Raw genomic sequence first — 20517 nt, forward strand, 5'->3', positions numbered from 1 at the left:
AAGGTGGTAAAAATGAATGGCAGAGAATTAAAACTTCACCGATGTTGTTCTGTTAATTTCCAGAACTGTGGGTTTTCATTTGCCTGAAAACATGTGTAAATCACTACAGCTATTTGAACGATTCTATTAGCATGGTCCTGGATCAATCTTCTTGATAGTTTTGATAAATCTGTGTGGTCTGTTAGATTTCTGCTTCTTATTACTGACTGGTGGCCAGATAATTACCCTAAAGGGGCAAATGACTAGGGTGATGCGTTAACAGATAAAATTAATTCTATCTCATCCCCAAATATTGTAATATTTAAGAACAAATAGAGAGAGGAATGAGATACCATTGGTGGGTGGTATGAAAGGCAGAATAAGGGTCTCCTGAAGATGTCCTAATGCCCAGAACCTATCAATACATTAGATGGCAAAAATGACTTTGCAAATGTGATTAAATTGAGATCTTGAGATGGAGAGATTATTCTGGATTATCTGGACAAGCTCAATGCAACCATAAGAGTCCTAATAAGTGAAAGAAGGAGGTAGGAGAGTTGACAATTGAGTGATGAGAATGAAAGCAGAGGTCAAAATGACATTTCTGACTTTGAAGAAGGCAGAAGGGACCACGAGCCAAGAAATGTGAGCAGCCTTAAGGTTAGAAAAGGCAAGGGGAGACAAGTTCTCCCCTAGAGCCTCCAGAAAGAAGACAGCCCTGCTGGTCTCTTGATTTTAGCCCAGTGAGGCCCATTTTGCACTTTTGCCTTCCAGAACTGTAACGTGATAGATCTGTGTTGTTTTAAGCCACTCAATTTGTGGTAATTTGTTACAGTGACAAGAGGAAACTAATACAGATGGTCAGGGAAGCCACCTTTGAACTGAGACCTGAATGAGAAGAAGGCAGCTGTGCTAAAATCCGAAGGAAGAGAGCTCCAGGCATAGGGAACAGCATGGGTGAAGGTCCTGAAGGCAGGGATGACCTTGACCTGCTCAAGGAAGGGAAAGCAGGACACTGTGGCTACTGCAGAGGCAGCAAGGAAGACAGGCAAGCAATGTGGCCTCTGAAGGCAGTGATCGAGTTAATAGAACCCTCCTTTACTTCCTCAGGTGACTCAGCAGCCCTCCAGCACCATGTAGCTATGTGGGCCATGGTTCTCTGTGTACGTCTGAGCTTTTCTGTTTAGATCTGCTGACTAGACTTTGAGATATCCAGGCATCCTCCTCTTGGTTTCTGGATACTTCAGAGGATCACAGATGCTCAGATTTAGAAAGAGACCTCAGAGGCCGTGGTTCCCATGGCTCACGCAGGACTAGAGGCCTCTTACAGCTTCCCTGCCCAACAAATGTACGAATTCTGTGTCCACTCTGGATCCTCAGATCCATTCCATTGATTCAGACCCAATTATCTAGACACGAGCCACTGGCTTCAGCTATGTGTCATCCGCAAACCTCATACACGTGGTCTCCTTTCCATATACTCAGGTCATGGTTAGAAATATCCAGTGCTGGGACCTGGCAGAGCCTAATCTGTAATTAAATTTAGTTTTGATACCTTTGGCCCTATAGAGAAATACAAATGAGATCATCAAACGGAAGATGATAGAGTTGAGTGAACACAGCGTCCAGGTATGCACTGAGATGTGTAATGTACCCTATCACACCCAGCCACTCAGAATAGCCACTGTCCTGGGCTGTAGGCAGCATCTAAAAAGACAATTGCTGAAGGTTAATCCTTCCTGGGAGTAGCTCATAGCATAAGAGGTATAGTAGTACAGAAAAAATAAAAGAAAGATCAACCAGTATTTATTTAGTGTCTACTGAACAGCAGAAATCTGGACATTTGCCTCATGCAACCAGCATGGGAAGCCTTCCTATAATCAAGTGAGAAAGACAAGGCTCCCAGAGGTAAATTTGTTTTTCCAGGTTACATAGTTAGAATATGATGGAGCTTGAATTTGAAGTCGACTTTGATCCTTTCGTTATTCCATATTTTGCCTACATTATCATCACCAGAAGAAGTAAACTTTAGATTTTTTACAATGATAGGATTTCACTTCAAAATTTCTTGATGATATCCTGTGTGTTTCTGACTTTTCATCTATACTGTCCTATATATTTATCTTCATGAATCCCATTTTAAAGTTTTAAGTAGATATTACTCTGCCCTAAAGGCACAAAGTGTGTCAATTTGTCATACTAAACTTTAGAATGAAAACTGATCCCATTTTCTGGAAAAGTAAACTGAGGCTCAGCACAAGCAAATGCAGTCATAACGAGTGCCTTGGCCAGGATAAGAACCAAGGTCCTGCTGACCCAAGTCTGGAATCTTTTCTACCAGCAGATTCCACCAGACTGGACTTAACATCCTATAACTACAGTCCCTTAGAATTTTACCATTGAAATCCTTTTCAGTCCCTTGTCTCTCTCTTCAACAAGAAAGTAGTTCTCACCCATCTTTAGCAAGGAAAGTTAATTCTAAGCCCATTCTGTATGAGAGCAATTGAGAATGCTAAGGGGGAGACCTATAATAATTACACACTTCACACTTTGGCTGCATGAACCAAGAAGAAAGACAGTGAGTGAGCAGGTAAGAGGCTAAATCATATCCTCAGCCTCTTATCAAGTTGATCAAATTGACGTTGGAGAATGTGGTCAAGTTGGTCAAGTTGATGTCAGAGAATGTGGACCACATTTGGACAAGAGAGTTTCCTAATACTGGCCACCCTCTACATTAGACAAACACTGAGAATGAGATGACCCTATCCAGCCATAGGCAGCCAGAACCACCAGTGAGGGCCTGGTCTTGTGACATAGAGAGAAGGAGTGGAGAGAGCAGACAGATCAGGCCGAGTGACACAGACAGACAGGCAGAAGCAGGCAGGCAGGGCTGTGGGTACTGATTTGCATCCTTCCAAATTCACACAGAAGACAAGTTTTCTTTATCTGTCAAAAGGTGAGTGAGCAGGTGACAGAGCGCGGAAGGGAGTTCTTATGCAACTTTCCCAGGAAAAGAAGCAATCTGGAATAGGGAGGAAACTTTCACCCAACCAGCATGGTTAGCTTTCTTCTGCTATGAAAGATCAAATTGCCCCAGCTAATTTAAATAAGAAGACAATACCTTTCAAAGTTGAATCTTTAACAGTTCCAAAACAATTGAAAACTCGATTGCAGTCAGGCACGGTGACTCACACCTGTAATCCCAGCACTTTGGGAGGCCAAGGCAGGTGGATCATGAGGTCAAGAGATCGAGACCATCCTGGCCAACATAGTGAAACCCCTTCTCTACTAAAAATACAAAAATTAGCCAGGAGTGGTGCCACACACCTGTAATCCCAGCTACTCGGGAAGCTGAGGTAGGAGAATCACTTGAACCGAGGAGGCAGAGGTTGCAGTGAGCTGAGATCATACCACTGCACTCCAGCCTGGACACAGCAAGACTCCATCTCAAAAAATAAAAATAAAAAAATAAAATAAAATAAAAAAAGAAAACTGGAGGGGAGGCTGGCAAAATGGCCGAATAGGAACAGCTCTGGTGTGCAGCTCCCAGCAAGATCAATGCAGAAGGCAGCTGATTTCTGCATTTCCAACTGAGGTAACTGGCTCATCTCATTGAGACTGGTTAGACAGTGGGTACAGCCCATGGAGGGCGAGCAGAAGCAGGATGGGGTGTCACCTCACCCGGGAAACACAAGGGGTCAAGAAACTCCCTCCCCTAGCCAAGGGAAGCCATGAGGGACTGTGCCGTGAGGAACGGTGCACTCCAGCCTAGATACTATACTTTTCCCATGGTCTTCACAACCCACAGACCAGGAGATTCCCTCGGGTACCTATGTCACCAGGGCCCTGGGTTTCAAGCACAAAACTGGGCAGCCATCTGGGCAGACACTGAGCTAGCTGCAGGAGTACTTTTTTTTTCCTACCCCAGTGGCTCCTGGAACACCAGTGAGACAAAACCATTCACTCCCCTGGAAAGGGCGCTGAAACCAGGGAGCCAAGTGGTCTAGCTCAGCAGATCCGACCCCTACAGAGCCCAGCAAACTAAGATCCACTGGCTTGAAATTCTCACTACCAGCACAGCAGTCTGAAGTCGACCCGGGACACTGAAGCTTGGTGGGGGGAGGGGCGTCCACCATTACTGAGGCTTGAGTAGGCGGTTTTCCCCTCACAGTGTAAACAAAGCCGCCAGGAAGTTTGGATTGGACGGAGCCCACCGTAGCACTGCAAAGCCACTATAACCAGACTGCCTCTCTAGATTCCTCCTCTCTGTGCAGGGCATTTCTGAAAGAAAAGCAGCAGCCTCAGTAAGGAGCTTATAGATAAAACTCCCATCTCCCTGGGACAGAGCACCTGGGGGAAGGGGCAGCTGTGGGTGCAGCTTCAGCAGACTTAAATGTTCCTGCCTGCCGGCTCTGAAGAGAGCAGTGGATCTCCCAGCACAGCACTTGAGCTCTGTTAAGGGACAGGCTGCCTCCTCAAGTGGGTGCCTCCTGACAGAGAGACACCTCCCAGCAGGGGTCAACAGACACCTCATATAGGAGAACTCCGGCTGGCATCTGGCAGGTGACCCTCTGGGAAGAAGCTTCCAGAGGAAGGAACAGACAGACATCTTTGCTGTTCCACAGCCTCCATTGGTGATACCCAGGCAAATGGTCTGGAGTGGACCTCCAGCAAACTCCAGCAGACCCACAGCAGAGGGGTCTGACTGTTAGAAGGAAAACTAACAAACAGAAAGGAATAGCATCAACATCAACAAAAAGGATGTCCACACAGAAACCCCATCCAAAGGTCACCAACATCAAAGACCAAAGGTAGATAAATCCACGAAGATGAGGAAAAACCAGCACAAAAAGGCTAAAAATTCCAAAAACCAGAATGCCTCTTCTCCTCCAAAGGATCACAACTTCTCACTAGCGAGGGAACAAAACTGGACAGAGAATGAGTTTGACGAATTGACAGAAGTAGGTTTCAGAAGGTGGGTAATAACAAACTCCTCTGAGCTAAAGGAGCATGTTCTAACCCAATGCAAGGAAGCTAAGAAACTTGAAAAAAGGTTAGATGAATTGCTAACTAGAATAACCAGTTTAGAGAAGAACATAAATGACCTGATGGAGCTGAAAAATACAGCAAGAGAATTTTGTGAAGCATACACAAGTATCAATAGCCAAATAGATCAAGCAGAAGAAAGGATATAAGAGACTGAAGACCAACTTAATGAAATAAAGCATGAAGACAAGATTAGAGAAAAAAGAATGAAAAGGAATGAACAACGCCTCCAAAAAATATGGGACTATGTGAAAAGACCAAACCTGTTTGATTGGTGTACTTGAAAGTGACGGGGAGAATGGAAACAAGTTGGAAAACACTTTTTAGGATATTATCCAGGAGAACTTCCCCAACCTAGCAAGACAGGCCAACATAATTCAGAAAATACAGAGAACACCACAAAGATACTCCTCGAGAAGAGCAACCCCAAGACACATAATCATCAGATTCACCACAATTGAAATGAAGGAAAAATGTTAAGGGCAGCCAGAGAGAAAGGTCGGGTTACCCACAAAAGGAAGCCCATCAGACTAACGGCAGATCTCTCTGCAGAAACCCTACAAGCCAGAAGAGAGTGGAGGCCAATATTCAACATTCTGAAACAAAAGAATTTTCAACCCAGAATTTCATATCCAGCCAACCTAAGTTTCGTAAGTGAAGGAGAAATAAAATCCTTTACAGACAAGCAAATGCTAAGAGATTTTGTCACCACCAGGCCTGCCTTACAAGAGCTCCTGAAGGAAGCACTAAATATGGAAAGGAAAAACCAGTACCAGCCACTGCAAAAACATACCAAATTGTAAAGACAATTGACACTATGAAAAAACTGTATCAACTAATGGGCAAAATAACCAGCTAGCATCATAATGACAGGAGCAAATTCAAACATAACAATACTAACCTTAAATGTAAATGGGCTAAATGCCCCAATTAAAAGACACACAGTGGCAAATTGCATAGAGTCAAGACCCATTGGTGTGCTGTATTCAGGAGACCCATCTCACATGCAAAGACGCACATAGGCTCAAAATAAAGGGATGGAGGAATATTTACCAAGCAAATGGAAAGCAAAAAAAGGAGGGATTTCAATTCTAGTCTCTAATAAAACAGACTTTAAACCAACAAAGATCAAAAGAGACAAAAAAGGGCATTACATAATGGTAAAGGGATCAATGAAACAAGAAGAGCTAACTGTCTTAAATATATATGCACCCAATAAAGGAGCATCCAGATTCATAAAGCAAGTTCTTAGAGACCTAAAAAGAGAATTAGACTCCCACACAATAATAGTGGGAGACTTTAACACCCTACTGTCAATATTAGACAGATCCACGAGACAGAAGATTAACAAGAATATTCAGGACTTGAACTCAGCTCTGGACCAAGCAGACCTAATAGACATCTACAGAACTCTCCACTCCAAATCAGCAGAATACACATTCTTCTCAGCACCACTTTGCACTTATTCTAAAATTGACCACATAATTGGAAGTAAAACACTCCTCAGCACATACAAAAGAATGGAAATCATAAGAAACAGTCTCTCAGACCACAGTGCAATCAAATTAGAACTCAGGATTAAGAAACTCATTCAAAACTGCACAACTACATGGAAACTGAACAACCTGCTCCTGAATGACTACTGGGTAAATAACAAAATTAATGCAGAAATAAATAAGTTCTTTGAAATCAATGAGAACAAAGACACAATGTACCAGAATCTCTGGGACACAGCTAAAGCAGTGTTTAGAGGGAAATTTATAGCACTAAATCCCCACAGGAGAAAGTGGGAAAGATCTAAAATCGATACCCTAACATCACAATTAAAAGAACTAGAGAAGCAAGAGCAAACAAATTCAAAAGCTAGCAGAAGACAAGAAATAACTAAGATCAGAGCAGAACTGAAGAAGAGAGAGACAAGAAAAACCCTTCAAAAAATCAAGGAATCCAGGAGCTGGTTTTTTGAAAAGATTTACAAAATAGATAGACCACTAGCCAGACTAGCAAAGAAGAAAAGAGAGAAGAATCAGATAGACACAATAAAAATTGATAAAGGGGATATCACCACTGATCTGACAGAAATACAAACTACTATCAGAGAATACTATAAACACCTCTATGCAAATAAACTAGAAAATCTAGAAGAAGCAGATAAATTCCTGGACACATACACCCTCCCAAGACTAAACCAGAAACAAGTTGAATCCCTGAATAGACCAATAAGAAGTTCTGAAATTGAGGAAGTAATTAATAGCCTACAAACCAAAAAAAGCCCAGGACCAGATGGATTTACAGCCAAATTTTATCAGAGGTACAAAGAGGAGCTGGTACCATTCCTTCTGAAACTATTCCAAACAATAGAAAAGAGGGACTCCTTCCTAACTCATTTCATGAGGCCAGCATCATCCTGATACCAAAACCTGGCAGAGACGCAACAAAAAAAGAAAACTTCAGGCCAAGATCCCTGATAAACATTGATGCAAAAATCCTCAATAAAATACTGGCACACCGAATCCAGTAGCACATCAAAAAGCTTATCCACCACTGTACTCCAGTCTGGGCAACAGAGCGAGACTCCATCTAAAAAAAAAAAAAAAAAAAAAAAAAAAGCTTATCCACCACAATCAAGTTGGCTTCATCCCTAGGATGCAAGGGTTCAATATATACAAATCAATAAATGCAATCCATCACATAAACACAACCAATGATAAAAACCACATGATAATCTCAATAGACACAGAAAAGGCCTCTGATAAAGTTTAACACACCTTCATGCTAAAAACTCTCAATAAACTAGGTATTGACAGAACGTATCTCAAAATAAGAGCTATTTATGACAAACCCACAGCCAGTATCATACTGAATGGGCAAAAGCTAGAAGCATTCCTTTCGAAAACTGGCACAAGACAAGGATGCCTTCTCTCACCACTGCTATTCAACATAGTATTGGAAGTTCTGGCCAGGTCAATCAGGCAGGGGAAAGAAATAAAGAGTATTCAAATAAGAAGAGAGGAAGTAAAATTGTCTCTGTTTGCAGATGACATGATTGTATATTTAGAAAGCCCCATTGTCTCAGCTCAAAATCTCCTTAAGCTGATAAGCAACTTCAGCAAAGTCTCAGGATACAAAATCAATGTGCAAAAATCACAAGCTTTCCTATACATCAATAATAGACAAACAGAGAGCCAAATCATGAGTGAACTCTCATTCACAATTGTGACAGAGAATAAAATACATAAGAATACAACTTACAAGGGATGTGAAGGACCTCTCAAGGAGAACTACAAACCACTGCTCAAGGAAATAAGAGAAGACACAAACAAATGAAAAAAACATTTCATGCTCATGGATAGGAAGAATCAATATCATGAAAATGGCCATACTGCCCAAAGTAATTTATACGTTCAATGCTATCCCCACTGAGCTACCACTGACTTTCTTCACAGAATTGGAAAAATCTAATTTAAAGTTCATATAGAACCAAAAAAGAGCCTACATAGCCAAGACAATACTAAGCAAACAGAACAAAGCTGGAGGCATCATGTTACCTGACTTCAAACTATACTACAAGGCTACAGTAACCAAAACAGCATGGTACTGGCACCAAAACAGATGTACAGAGTAATGGAAAAGAACAGAGGCCTCAGAAATAATGCCACATATCTACAACCATCTGATCTTTGATAAACCTGATAAAAACAAGCATTGGTGAAAGGATTCCCTATTTAATAAATGGTGTTGGGAAAACTGGCTAGCCATATGCAGAAAACGGAAACTGGATCCCTTCCTTACACCTTATACAAAAACTAACTCAAGATGGATAAAAGACTTACACGTAAGACCTAAAACTGTAAAAACCCTAGAAGAAAACCTAGGCAATACCATTCAGGACATAGGCATGGGCAAAGACTTCATGACTAAAACACCAAAAGCAACGGCAACAAAAGCCAAAATTGACAAATGAGATCTAATTAAACTAAGGAGCTTCTGGACAGCAAAAGAAACTATCATCATAGTGAACAGACAACCTACAGAATGGGAGAAAATTTTTGCAATCTATCCATCTGGAAAAGGGCTAATATCCAGAATCTACAAAGAACTTAAAAAAATTTACAAGAAAAAAAAAACAAACAACCCCATCAAAAAGTGGGCAAAAGGTATGAACAGATACCTCTCAAAAGAAGACATTCATGCAGCCAACAAAAATATGAAAAAAAAGCTCATCATCACTGGTCATTAGTGAAATGCAAATCAAAACCACAATGAGATACCATCTCACGTCAGTTAGAATGGCGATTATTAAAAAGTCAGGAAACAACAGATGCTGCAGAGGATGTGGAGAAATAGGAATGCTTTTATACTCTTGGTGGGAATGTAAATTTGTTCAACCATTGTGGAAGACAGTGTGGTGATTCCTTAAGGATCTGGAACCAGAAATACCATTTTACCCAGCAATCTCATTACTGGGTATATACCCAAAGGATTATAAATCATTCTACTATAAAGACACATGCACACGTATGTTTATTGCAGCATTGTTCACAACAGCAAAGACTTGGAACCAACCCAAATGCCCATCAATGACAGACTGGATAAAGAAAATGTGGCACATATACACCATGGAATACTATGCAGCCATAAAAAAGGATGAGTTCCTGTCCTTTGCAGGGACATGGATGAAGCTGGAAACCATCATTCTCAGCAAACTAACACAGGAACAAAAAACCAAACACCACATGTTCTCACTCATAAGTGGGAGCTCAACAATGAGAACACATGGACATAGGGAGAGGAACATCACACACTGGGGCCTGTCAGGTGGTGGGGAGCTAGGGGAGGCATAGCATTAGGAGAAATACGTAATGTAGATAAAAGGTTGATGGGTGCAGAAAACCACCATGGCATGTGTATACCTATGTAACAAACCTTCACGTTCTGCACATGTGTCCCAGAACTTAAAGTATAATAGAAAGAAAAAGAAAGAAAGAAAGAAAGAAAGAAAGAAAGAAAGAAAGAAAGAAAGAAAGAAAGAGAAAGAAGGAAGGAAGGAAGGAAGGAAGGAAAGGCAAGCAAGCTCGATTCCATGTTAGTTCTCATTTTTCACTTCAATCCTAGTAGATATATTGTTTTAAGGTATAAAATCTTGATTAAGACATTTATCAAACTTCTATTAGTTCACCCTAAGAGATCACTCAGCTTTAAGCAGCCCAAAATGTTTTTCAGCCTTTCTTTTAAGCTTGTCTTCACTGAACTTTTCTCGAGGCAATAGAGGGAACTTAATACATTTGAAGACACTTGAACACATAAATAAAAAGGTAATTTGCATTCTGTGTGTGTGTGTGTGTGTGTGTGTGTGTGTGTGTGTGTGTGTGTGTGTGTGTGGTTTTTTTTTTAATTTTCAACACAAAGACTCTATTTTTTTGATACGATTCTAATGCTTTTCTGTTCAGCACATTTTTGGCTGCATGAGTAGCAGTGAACTCTGGATGACATCTGAAAATTCTCATCCTGGGGAAAGGCTGGCTTCAGACTCAGGAAGGAGTGGGGGCAGCAGAATGCAGGGGGCAAACATGCTAAACTGGGTATTGAGCACCAAAATGGGGCAAGTGTAGCTCCGGTTGTCCCTCTGGGACTCACTGCCTCATCTGCCAGTGACTCGGGGGCTTTCTGGTCACAGTCGGCATCTTCTTGATGAAGGAAAATGCTTAAGTAACAGCTATAAATGTTAAATAACAGTGGCTGAGCTGCAGAAATACTTACGGATCTCACAGTTTGCTCCCACCCAACCATGCGGGCAGTGGCAGGTATAACCATTGGGCTGGTCCAGGCAGCTCCCACCATGGTGGCAGGGGTTACTGTCACATTCATTTATGTCAATGTCGCACTCTTCACCTAGGGAGATAAGAAAAAGCAGTGGTGAAACCGCTGCACCCATGGTCCCTGTCATTTTTCTGGCCAAAAAATAAAGATCCAAGGCTAGGGGTCATAACCTTTAGCAATAGAGCCCAACCTGCTGTTTGTATAAAGTGCAGAACTCTCAGAAAATCCAGACGAGGGATCTTTTACTTCAGTAAAACTAAAAAGGAAATATATATATATATATATAGCACTGGTAAAAAGAATCTTTCCTTTAGTCTACTTAACTAGTTAACTAGCTTCATTTAGCTAGTTAAGTGAGGTTGATTCCCATGTCTGAAGAAATCTTTCCGGGTTGATCAGAAAAAGTGAAGTCGGGATCTTGATATTATTAAAGAAGTCTATTTTATTTTGGATTTCATCAGCTGAATCTCGTTATTTTTCTGAAACTCCAGAAAGCTGAAAACTCACAGTTCGTGATTATTCTGTAGCCAAGTATTTGAGTATGTGAGAGTGGACATTTGACTCTTCTCTGGATAGTTCTAGGACATAGCTGTGCACCCAGCCTGAGGCAATTTGGAGAGGTTATTCCACTTCCCAAATCCCTGGATGTGATTCTGCTTGAAGTTGGGGGACCTGAAGTGCTCAGGAAGAGCATCAGGCCCACCTAAGGAGAGAACTTGTGAAGTCTGGGGTTAGTCTAAACCTGACCTAATCTCTTCTGAGAAATGGTGGCCCAAGGGAAGCTGTCTGTCATTCTCCCATAAGGAAGAATGTGATCTTCAGCTCCTGACCCTGGCTAGACCCAACTTTTCAGGACACCTTTGCATGCTTCAGAGAGAATCTGATAGAAATTACAAACCAGGGTCCAGAGCCAATGTCACGGTGATTCAAACACCACCTTAGAACAAAGCCATCTTCAAGTGATTTTAAAGCCATCATTAAGAGTCATTACAAAACGCATACACCTCTTAAATTTAAAGGCATCTCATTAAAGCTGAAGAGAAGAGGATATTTCAAATTGAGGCACTCCCTCTGTCAAAAGTTTGAAAACGAGAAAAAGAAATTTTCAAAATAAGCCCTCCTTTGCTTAGATAAATGCAGAAAGTGATGAGAACAAAACTCCTAGCATGGCTATGGTCATGGACTAAAGCATATGGACAAAATCAGATATTTTTGTCCATTTTCAAAAGCAATGTTTCAGTGTACACTCAAGTGATTACTTCTGGGCTCATTTAATTAGCATTAAATTGCTTTTCTATCTGCTATTGGTTTACCTTACGTTTATAAAACCACTTTATGTCACTCAGGCCATTTTAGAGGAGGAATCTCACACTAATATATTCCATGTCTGTTTCATCTCACACTGTTTCTATACCTGGCATCTTACTATTTTTAAATAAAATCTGTTGAACAAAACATTTACAACTTCTAGATCCTACTAGGTTGATTATAATTCAGTAATATATACGTGAATTTGTTTCCTGCAACAAATATTGTCACTTACATCAATAGAAAAAAACATGAAATTGATTGCCTATTTCAAAGGCTGTCTTTCCATTAATGGGGCAATCACTCTTAGTAGAAATAGTCATAGATTAAACTATTACAAATGGCATTACATGGCAGACTGGTTGAAGAGACATATGATCAGGAACATGCTGAGAAATGTTAAAAGGATGAAATCAAAGACCTTAACAAGTATATATGTCAGTACTAATTTCCAACCCTCTAGGAAGATAAGTGTAATTGGAGATATTTACTAAACAATAGCTTTCTTTAGCTGGCAATCTGAACACTGCAAATTCTGAAATGAGATGTTCTGTTACCTTTACAAGAATAGCTACAGAAACAGCCCACATTTCCCTACTGCTATGGTCTGGCAAAACTCAAAAGCCTCACTCTGCTTCATGAAGTCCAATGTCAATGACATATGCTTTTCATTTCCTAAACTTTATGCAGTCTCAGGGCTATCAGTTCAGTCCATCCAGGCCTGCTCCAGTCCAGAGCTTCTCCAAAAAGGCAAATACCACATTCAGGAGCCAGGGCAGCCCCCAAGCATGTATTAAATCTTGGATCACTATGGGGCTCTAACATAGTCAGGGGAAGCCCAAGGTTCCTAGAATTGTCTGTTCTTGGGATCCACTAGATTGGACGGATTTGGTAAGAATGGAGATGGCGGGGGAAAAAATAGGATGAATTCTTTCTGTAGACATTTATCAAATACAGTATCTAAAATCCAACTAGGGCCAAACCTATCTCATTCTGGTTTTCATCACCATAACATTCTTACAGTTACACTGGGGATTAAATGACACAAATTAATGAAATAAACCCTATGCCAGTCAGGGCCCCACTTAGCTGACAGCTATTTCTGCAACATATGTGCTCTGGCAAGAACCCTGCAGTGATGCACAGTTCTCAGATACCTTTAGGTTTATTCTAATGGCCTCTTTTATAGATGGCCACTCCTATGCATCTAGTTGAATCAGTTATTCCTTGGGTTTATTGTAATGGCCTCTTTTATAGACAAACCCTCCTAGGCATCTAGTTGAATCAGTTATTCCTCAACTGGCTCTCAGTTTGAGGCCTTTGCTGTGTTCTCTGCTGGCTGGCAATAGGAGTATGAGGTGACTCAAATGATGGAGCCCCTCAAGGGAATTTTCAACCAGAAGACACTCAAGGATGACTGTTGTTCTCTGCCTTACAGTGATCATGCTTTTTGCTATCAGTCTTATGCAAAGTGTTTGAAGATGCACTATGAATTATAGAAAATAAGTTTGGCTTCATTTACGTTTCCCCATATTAACGGCATTATGTTTGTATATGCATTTCAACACCACAACATTCCATTCTCAATCAATATTCATTTTAACTTATTTTATTATGAGTTCTTAGTATACAGTATTATCTTTCTTTGCTAATAGTTAACTAATAAATCTTTAAGCTTTTGCTGCCCTGAGCCAATTGACCTTTTAGTTGGCTCACTTACTCTTTTTAAATTTGAGTTCAAAAAAAACAATTATTCTTAAACCACTGTTGTTCTTGAATAACATCTATTGAGAAAATACAAAATGAAATTTCTACTTGACTAAGGCTAGCAATCAAGGTCTGAACTTTAAATCTTTTATAATTCTTTTTTCTTTTTTCTTTTTTTTTGAGACAAAAATCTCACTCTATCACCCAGGCTTGAGTGCAGTGGCACAATCTCGGCTCACTGCAACCTCTGCCTCCCAGGTTCAAGCGATTCTCCTGCCTCAGCCTCCCCAGTAGCTGGGATTACAGGCGTGTGCCACCATGCCCAGTGAATTTTTTGTATTTTTAGTAGAGACGGGGTTTCACCATGTTGCCCAGGCTGATCTTGAACTCCTGACCTCAGGTGGTCTGCCCACCTCACCCTCCCAAAGTGCTAGGATTACAGGCATGAGCCACCATGCCCAGCCAAATTTTTTTCAATGTACTACCTTCTATGAGGCAATATGTAAGTACAGTGGGTATCACATTTGGTAGTACTTATGTAGATTTACAAGCATACTGATTCTGCTTGCTTTCCTTGGGTAAATTAAGAAATGCAAAAAGACAAAACCATCCAAAGTCACCGCTGTTAGTAAATCCTTGGGTTAACAGAGTCCCCACTAAAAGATATTGATGACAATTACTATAATCATAATATCTAGTATTAAATATATGCCTCCTATGTGCCAGGCACTGACTGGGTGCTTTGACTATAAATCTTTCATATACTTCACTAAGAGTTTATTCAAGATAAAGTGAGTTTTAAAAATTATTTCTAACTTTTTTTATCATGATGGAATAACTGGAACCTGTCTTGCCTTCCCACTGTAAACAACTAGACAACTAGATGAAATATATGAAAAAAAAAAAACTATGAAGACATTGGACAACAGGAAGTCCATGACTGTGATTGCTGCAAGAAGGGAAATAAAACAGCTGAGCACCACAATCATTCTGGCTTTCTTCCTGGAATTAATTTAGAACACAGTGGTTTCACTGGCTTGAGGAGACAAAGATCAGAGTGCGTGGAGGCCAAGGTAGCTGTAATTTGTAGGAAAGACCACAACACAAGATAGAACCACTCAGAAATTGAGCACCAGAAATCTGCTGCATCCCGTAGGCTGTTGCTGAAGACGTGTGTGTGTGTAACTTGAAGCTTGGCAAACAAAATGACAGATGAGCAGTTCCCAAACTCACAGAGGACTGAGAAATATTCAGATTTGCACAGCCAGAGTGGAACTATTTAATGGATTACCCAGTACAGTCAGTGAAGCCACAAAAGATCGCACCTTAGTAATGGGGCACAACTATCCCTAGAGTAAGGCTAATCTACATTCACCTCCCCAAAATGTACAACAAACCTTGAAAGGATTAATTAGGTCAGCAAGTTACTTACCTGACACAAAAAAAGTCCATTACTTTTTTCAAAAAAGACAATAAAATCCAATCACTCAACAACTTAATCCACAATGACCATCATTCAAACAAAAATTATTAGACATGCAACAAAGTAGGATCACGTGACCCATAACTGCATGAAAATCAGTCAAAAGACACAAATTCAGAAACAATGGATGAGAGCTAGCAGACAAAAAATTTGTTCAAAATATGAAATAAAATATAAAAAACAATGAACAGAAACATGGAAAATAAAAAACAAGCCCAATGGAACTTTTAGATATGAAAAATACAATATCTGAAATTGTTTTTAGAACCCAATAGTCTTAATAGTAGATTAGTGGCTCACACCTGTAATCCCAGCACTCTGGGAGTCTGAGGCGGGCTGATCACCTGAGGTCAGGAGTTCGAGACTAGCCTGGGCAACATGGCGAAACCCCGTCTCTACTAAAAATACAAAAATTAGCCAGGTGTGATGGCACATGCCTATAATCCCAACTACTCAGGAGGCTGAGGCAAGAGAATCTTGAACTAGGGATGCAGAGGTTGCAGTGAGCTGAGATCACGCCACTGTACTCCAGCCTGGGTGACAGAGTGAGACTCTGTCTCAAAAAAAATAAAAATAAAAAAAAAAAAATAGTAGATTAGACACTGCAGAAGAAAATATTAGTAAAGTTGAAAACAGAACAATAGAAGCTTGACAAACTGAAACTCAGAAAGAAAAAAGACTTTTTAAAAAACTAAGTAGAAGCTGAGCACAGTGGCTCACACCTGTAATCCCAGCACTTTGGGAGGCCGAGGTGGGTGGATCACGAGGTCAGGAGATCAAGACCATCCTGGCTAACACGGTGAAACCGCGTATCTACTAAAAATACAAAAAATTAGCCAGGCGCGGTGGCGGGCGCCTGTAGTCCCAGGTACTTGGGGGGCTGAGGCAGGAGAACGGCGTGAACCTGGGAGGTGGAGCTTGCAGTGAGCCGGGCTCACGCCACTGCACTCCAGCCTGGGCAACAGAGCGAGACTCCGTCTCAAAACAAAAACAAAAACAAAAACAAAAACTAAGCAGAGACTCTGACCCATTGGACAATTTTAAGCAGTCTAACATAGATGTACTCAGAATCCTAGAGAAAGGATATGAGGCCAAAAATAATATTTAATAAATTAATGGCTAAAAATTTCCAAGTTTGATGAAAACTGTAACCACAGATTCAAGATGTGCAACAAACCCCAAGCAGGATAAACACAAGAAAACCACACACACACACACATCACAGTGCAGAAGCGAAAGCAACTGCATCTTGGATACTGATTAACCCCAGTTCCAGGAACGCCTCTAAGGATTCCAGTTTATGTACTGTTCCTTGTACAAGAACAGATACTTACCATAAATCCTGCCCTTCGGTCAAAACAACCTTGATGTTATTGTACTCCGATTGTCCTGCACATCCCTTCTGAACCACCTCTCCCTCTGTGGATCATAAGCCTTGGGTCCGAAGGGTAATGGTGTGGGTGTGGGGATCCGCCATCTTGTTTCCCCACTGCCCAAGACACAGACAAGGCTTCTCTTCGTAAGTCCCTATTAAACATTTCTTTCTGATAAACTGGATATGTCAGCCTCTTTCTTCAGCCTCTCAGCTTCCTCAGACTTTGGGGGCAGGTTTGCAGAGGCCTGCAGGAGCTGAGAGACCAAGAAATGGGTAAAGGGAATGAAGCGTCTGTGTGGGTAATCCCAGGTGGCAGCCACTTCTATGTGGAGTGGTGTGGCTCACCTTTTAGACGCTTGTGTGTGGGTACAGGGACACCCCAAAAATGCCAGCGTCTTTAGAGTGACTTTGAAGTGGGAGCCATCTGTCGCACTGCAGTAAGGAAGGATGGCGAGCAGCCACTGCTCTAACATGGCCACTTCTGTGGCCATTGAGGACGGGAGCCCATCTAGCAGCAAAAGCAAAGTAAAATGGCTTGAGGGGGAATTAAAATTAGAAAAGATTTTCTAAAGAGCTCTATTGTCAAACATACATCTGTATTGTTTTAAGGTCTCTGTTCTCTCTCCGTAAAACTTCTCAGTCAAATGAATTCTGTTTTCTCCATTTACATCTGTCTGTCCCTCCTTCCTCTTGCCACCCTCGATGCCACATGAGGGACCTACAAAAAGGAACTTCTGACAGTCTGGGATCCCTTGGAGACAGAAAATACTCCTCTTTGTGGGAGGTATCTCTATTTTTCTTTATGGAACCGTAAGAGTTATAAGCAGACAGATTCCTCTTGGGTCCAAAACATGACTCTCTTTTGTGTTGCGTTACCTGATCTGTTTGGTTTTTGGGGGTGCCAGAGATTACTTTGTACCATGAGAGGACTTGCCTTTGCTGTGTGTAATAACTGGCAGGTGAGAGATACAGTCTTAGAGGTGGTTGATGGCACTTGGCCGAAAATGATTATTACTACAGGGGGATACTCATTTCTTTGGGAATTTACGTAAGAAAACTGTGGTTTGGATACCTAAAGGCTACAGAAACATGCCCTACTATGGGATAAAACACCCTTTGGGGAATGGCCTGATCACAGAGTGGGATGATCAGCGTTGAGTTGCCCATCAGCCTCAGGGGAATGTCCTTGCAGTGACGTGCACCGTGGAAGCACTGCACTGTCCAATCCTGTAGTGTTTCCCTCTTTTGGGGGACCCAGGATTCAGTGTAAAATGGGATCCTTGGTTTTGAGGGATCTAAATATTCTGCCTTTTTGCTGTACCTGCTCAAGTGTTCAGTCCTACAAACTGCATGCTTTAAAGGGCTCCATCCTGGGCCTGGTGCAGTGGCTCATGCCTGTAATCCCAGCACTTTGGGAGGCTGAGGAGGGCGGATCACCTGAGGTAAGGAGTTCGAGACTACCCTGGCCAACATGGTAAAACCCCATCTCTACTAAAACTACAAAAAATTAGCTGGGCGTGGTGGCACACCTGTAATCCCAGTTACTTGGGAGGCTGAGGCAGGAGAATCACTTGAACCGGAGTGGCAGAGGTTGCAGTGAGCGGAGATGGCGCCATTGCACTCCAGCCTGGGTGACAGAGCAAGACTCTGTCTCAAAAAAAAAGCTTCCACCCTAAAGCCAATAATCTAGATAAGAAACAAACTAAGTGAAAAAGAAGACACTTTTCCTGGCAATCTTGTTTTCAGATAACAATGGCGGCCTAAATGCTCTGCCTTTGAGATGTAAATTTCCTACCTTGTTTCACCTAAGAGTCATGTCTTTGGATTGACAGTCTAAAGGGGGGAAAGAAACTGAAAACTGGCAAATAAAAAATCTTATAAATCTATAAGATCTGCTTCTGTGTGTCTGTATGTCTATATTTTATATGTGTCATGGGTAATATATCCCTACCAAAATATATAAAAGAGCTCTAATTAATTAGCTTAAAGAAAAGTAAGTGCTTCAGACAAATATTTTACCAGGAAGATAGAAACCAACTCAAATGCCTTTTAGTTTACACGACTTTAGTAATCTTTGGTAACTAAAACTAGTTTCAAGATTTTTTCAGTAATTTAAGAGTTAACGAGTTAAAATACTAGTTAATATGGAAAAGTAATATCACCTAGTTTAGAGGCTATTTAAAGTTTGTTTCAAAGTGAAGGAAAAAAATGATATAGGTAAAACTAAGTGGACAGAAACAGAAAGAATAAAAGGGTGGGGAATGAGGAATTTTTGATTCCACAGTGGTCACATGGTCACCACCTAAGGTATGGAGCCCATCTGTGCTGTACTCAGTTGCTAAAGGTAAAAGTTACCAATGGAACTTAGGAATTTAACTCTGGGGGAGGTGGTTCACTGGATGTGTAAGAAAATGCAAACTAATAAGGAAAAAGTGAAATATTAAACCCCTTGGTAATTGTTATCTATCATAGCTAAAATAAAAGTACAAGAGAGTGATGGTTGGGCCTTGAGGCTGAACCAACCTCAGATGTGGGTCTGTCTGAGCATAGGTCACTAGCCTCAAAGCAACCTCCAAAGGGGAAAATTATGCCAGGGCAACAAAAAGTACCTCTGAGACTCTGGTTACCAAGAAGGTAGTCAATGTGAGGGAAGGGCAAAACCAAGTAACTACTGAAATCAGAAGGTCTAGTGTGAAGGAATTGTGCCATTTTGTAGGTAGGTATTATCACCTTCCTCAGACTTTGGGAGTGGGTTTGCATAGACCTGCCCACCGTGGAACAAACAGATACATCACAATCAATTTGCTAAAACCTAGTAATAAAGGAAAACTTCTAAAAACAGCCAGAGTGAGAGTTCTGCTTTTGGAAAGATGGAGCAGATATATTTTCCCTATCCCTCCCACCAAGTACAAGTAAAAACCCTAGACATTGTACATAAAATAAACATAAGAAAATTCCAAGAAGTTGAGAGAAAGAGACAGACTGGCTAGTAATCTCAGGACCCAAGGAACAACATGATTGTGAGCTCTCTGACTTTTCTTTTGACTTCATATATTCCAGATTAGGTGCTGGAGAAGGCAGCAACCCGGAAATGTCAAAAGATGCAGAAAACAAAACTCCCACGAAAGCCTGTTCTCTGTAACCAAAGAACCAAGATAGGGGCAGCCTAACAAGACAAAAAATTATAGCTAATAACTGCTCCACTCCAGCCAAACACTACCAAAAAAAACAAAAACAAAAACAAAAAAAAAACCTGCAAGTCCCCTCACCCATGCCACCAAAGGCCGAGTGGAGAGCATGGACTTCCACCCTCCAAAGCACCTCAGCCACCCAACAATAACAGAATGCACAATCTTTTCAAGTACCCACAAAACATATGCCAATATAAACCATATTCTGGGCTATGAAACAACCTCAACAAATTTAGGAGAGTTGAAATCGCAGAGTGTTCTCTCACCGTAATTAAATCAAACTAGATATCTATGATAAAAAGTAACAGGAAAACATCAAAACACTTGAAAAATAAACAACATGCTCATAAGTAATCTATGGATCAAAGAGGAAATCAAAAGGGACATTAAAAATAAAAATTAAATTGACTGAAAATGAAAATACAACATAAACTTTGTGAGATACAGCCAAAGCAGTACTGAGGGGGAAATTTATAGCACTAAAACGCATGCATTAGCTGTGAGAAAAAGCCTATATCAATACTCTAAGATCTTACCCAAAAAACCTAGAAAGAAATAACAAAAGCAAATTAAACCCAAAGCAAAAAGAAGAAAATCATAGACATAAG

At 40.9% G+C, this 20517-nt stretch overlaps 1 protein-coding gene across 2 annotated transcripts in view; it reads right to left on the bottom strand.

Moving 5' to 3' along the window:
* The window catches only part of DNER (delta/notch like EGF repeat containing), a 358840-nt gene that overhangs the window by 19890 nt on the left and 318433 nt on the right, over window positions 1-20517 (bottom strand). For both annotated transcript variants that reach the window (XM_034955317.3, XM_034955316.3), the window contains one exon: window positions 10786-10917. In XM_034955317.3, coding sequence (XP_034811208.2) covers window positions 10786-10917 — 132 coding nt within the window. The remainder of the gene's footprint in view (window positions 1-10785; window positions 10918-20517) is intronic.

Source organism: Pan paniscus, chromosome 13 (assembly GCF_029289425.2).
Source record: "Pan paniscus chromosome 13, NHGRI_mPanPan1-v2.0_pri, whole genome shotgun sequence".
In the NCBI taxonomy this organism is placed as follows: domain Eukaryota; kingdom Metazoa; phylum Chordata; class Mammalia; order Primates; family Hominidae; genus Pan; species Pan paniscus.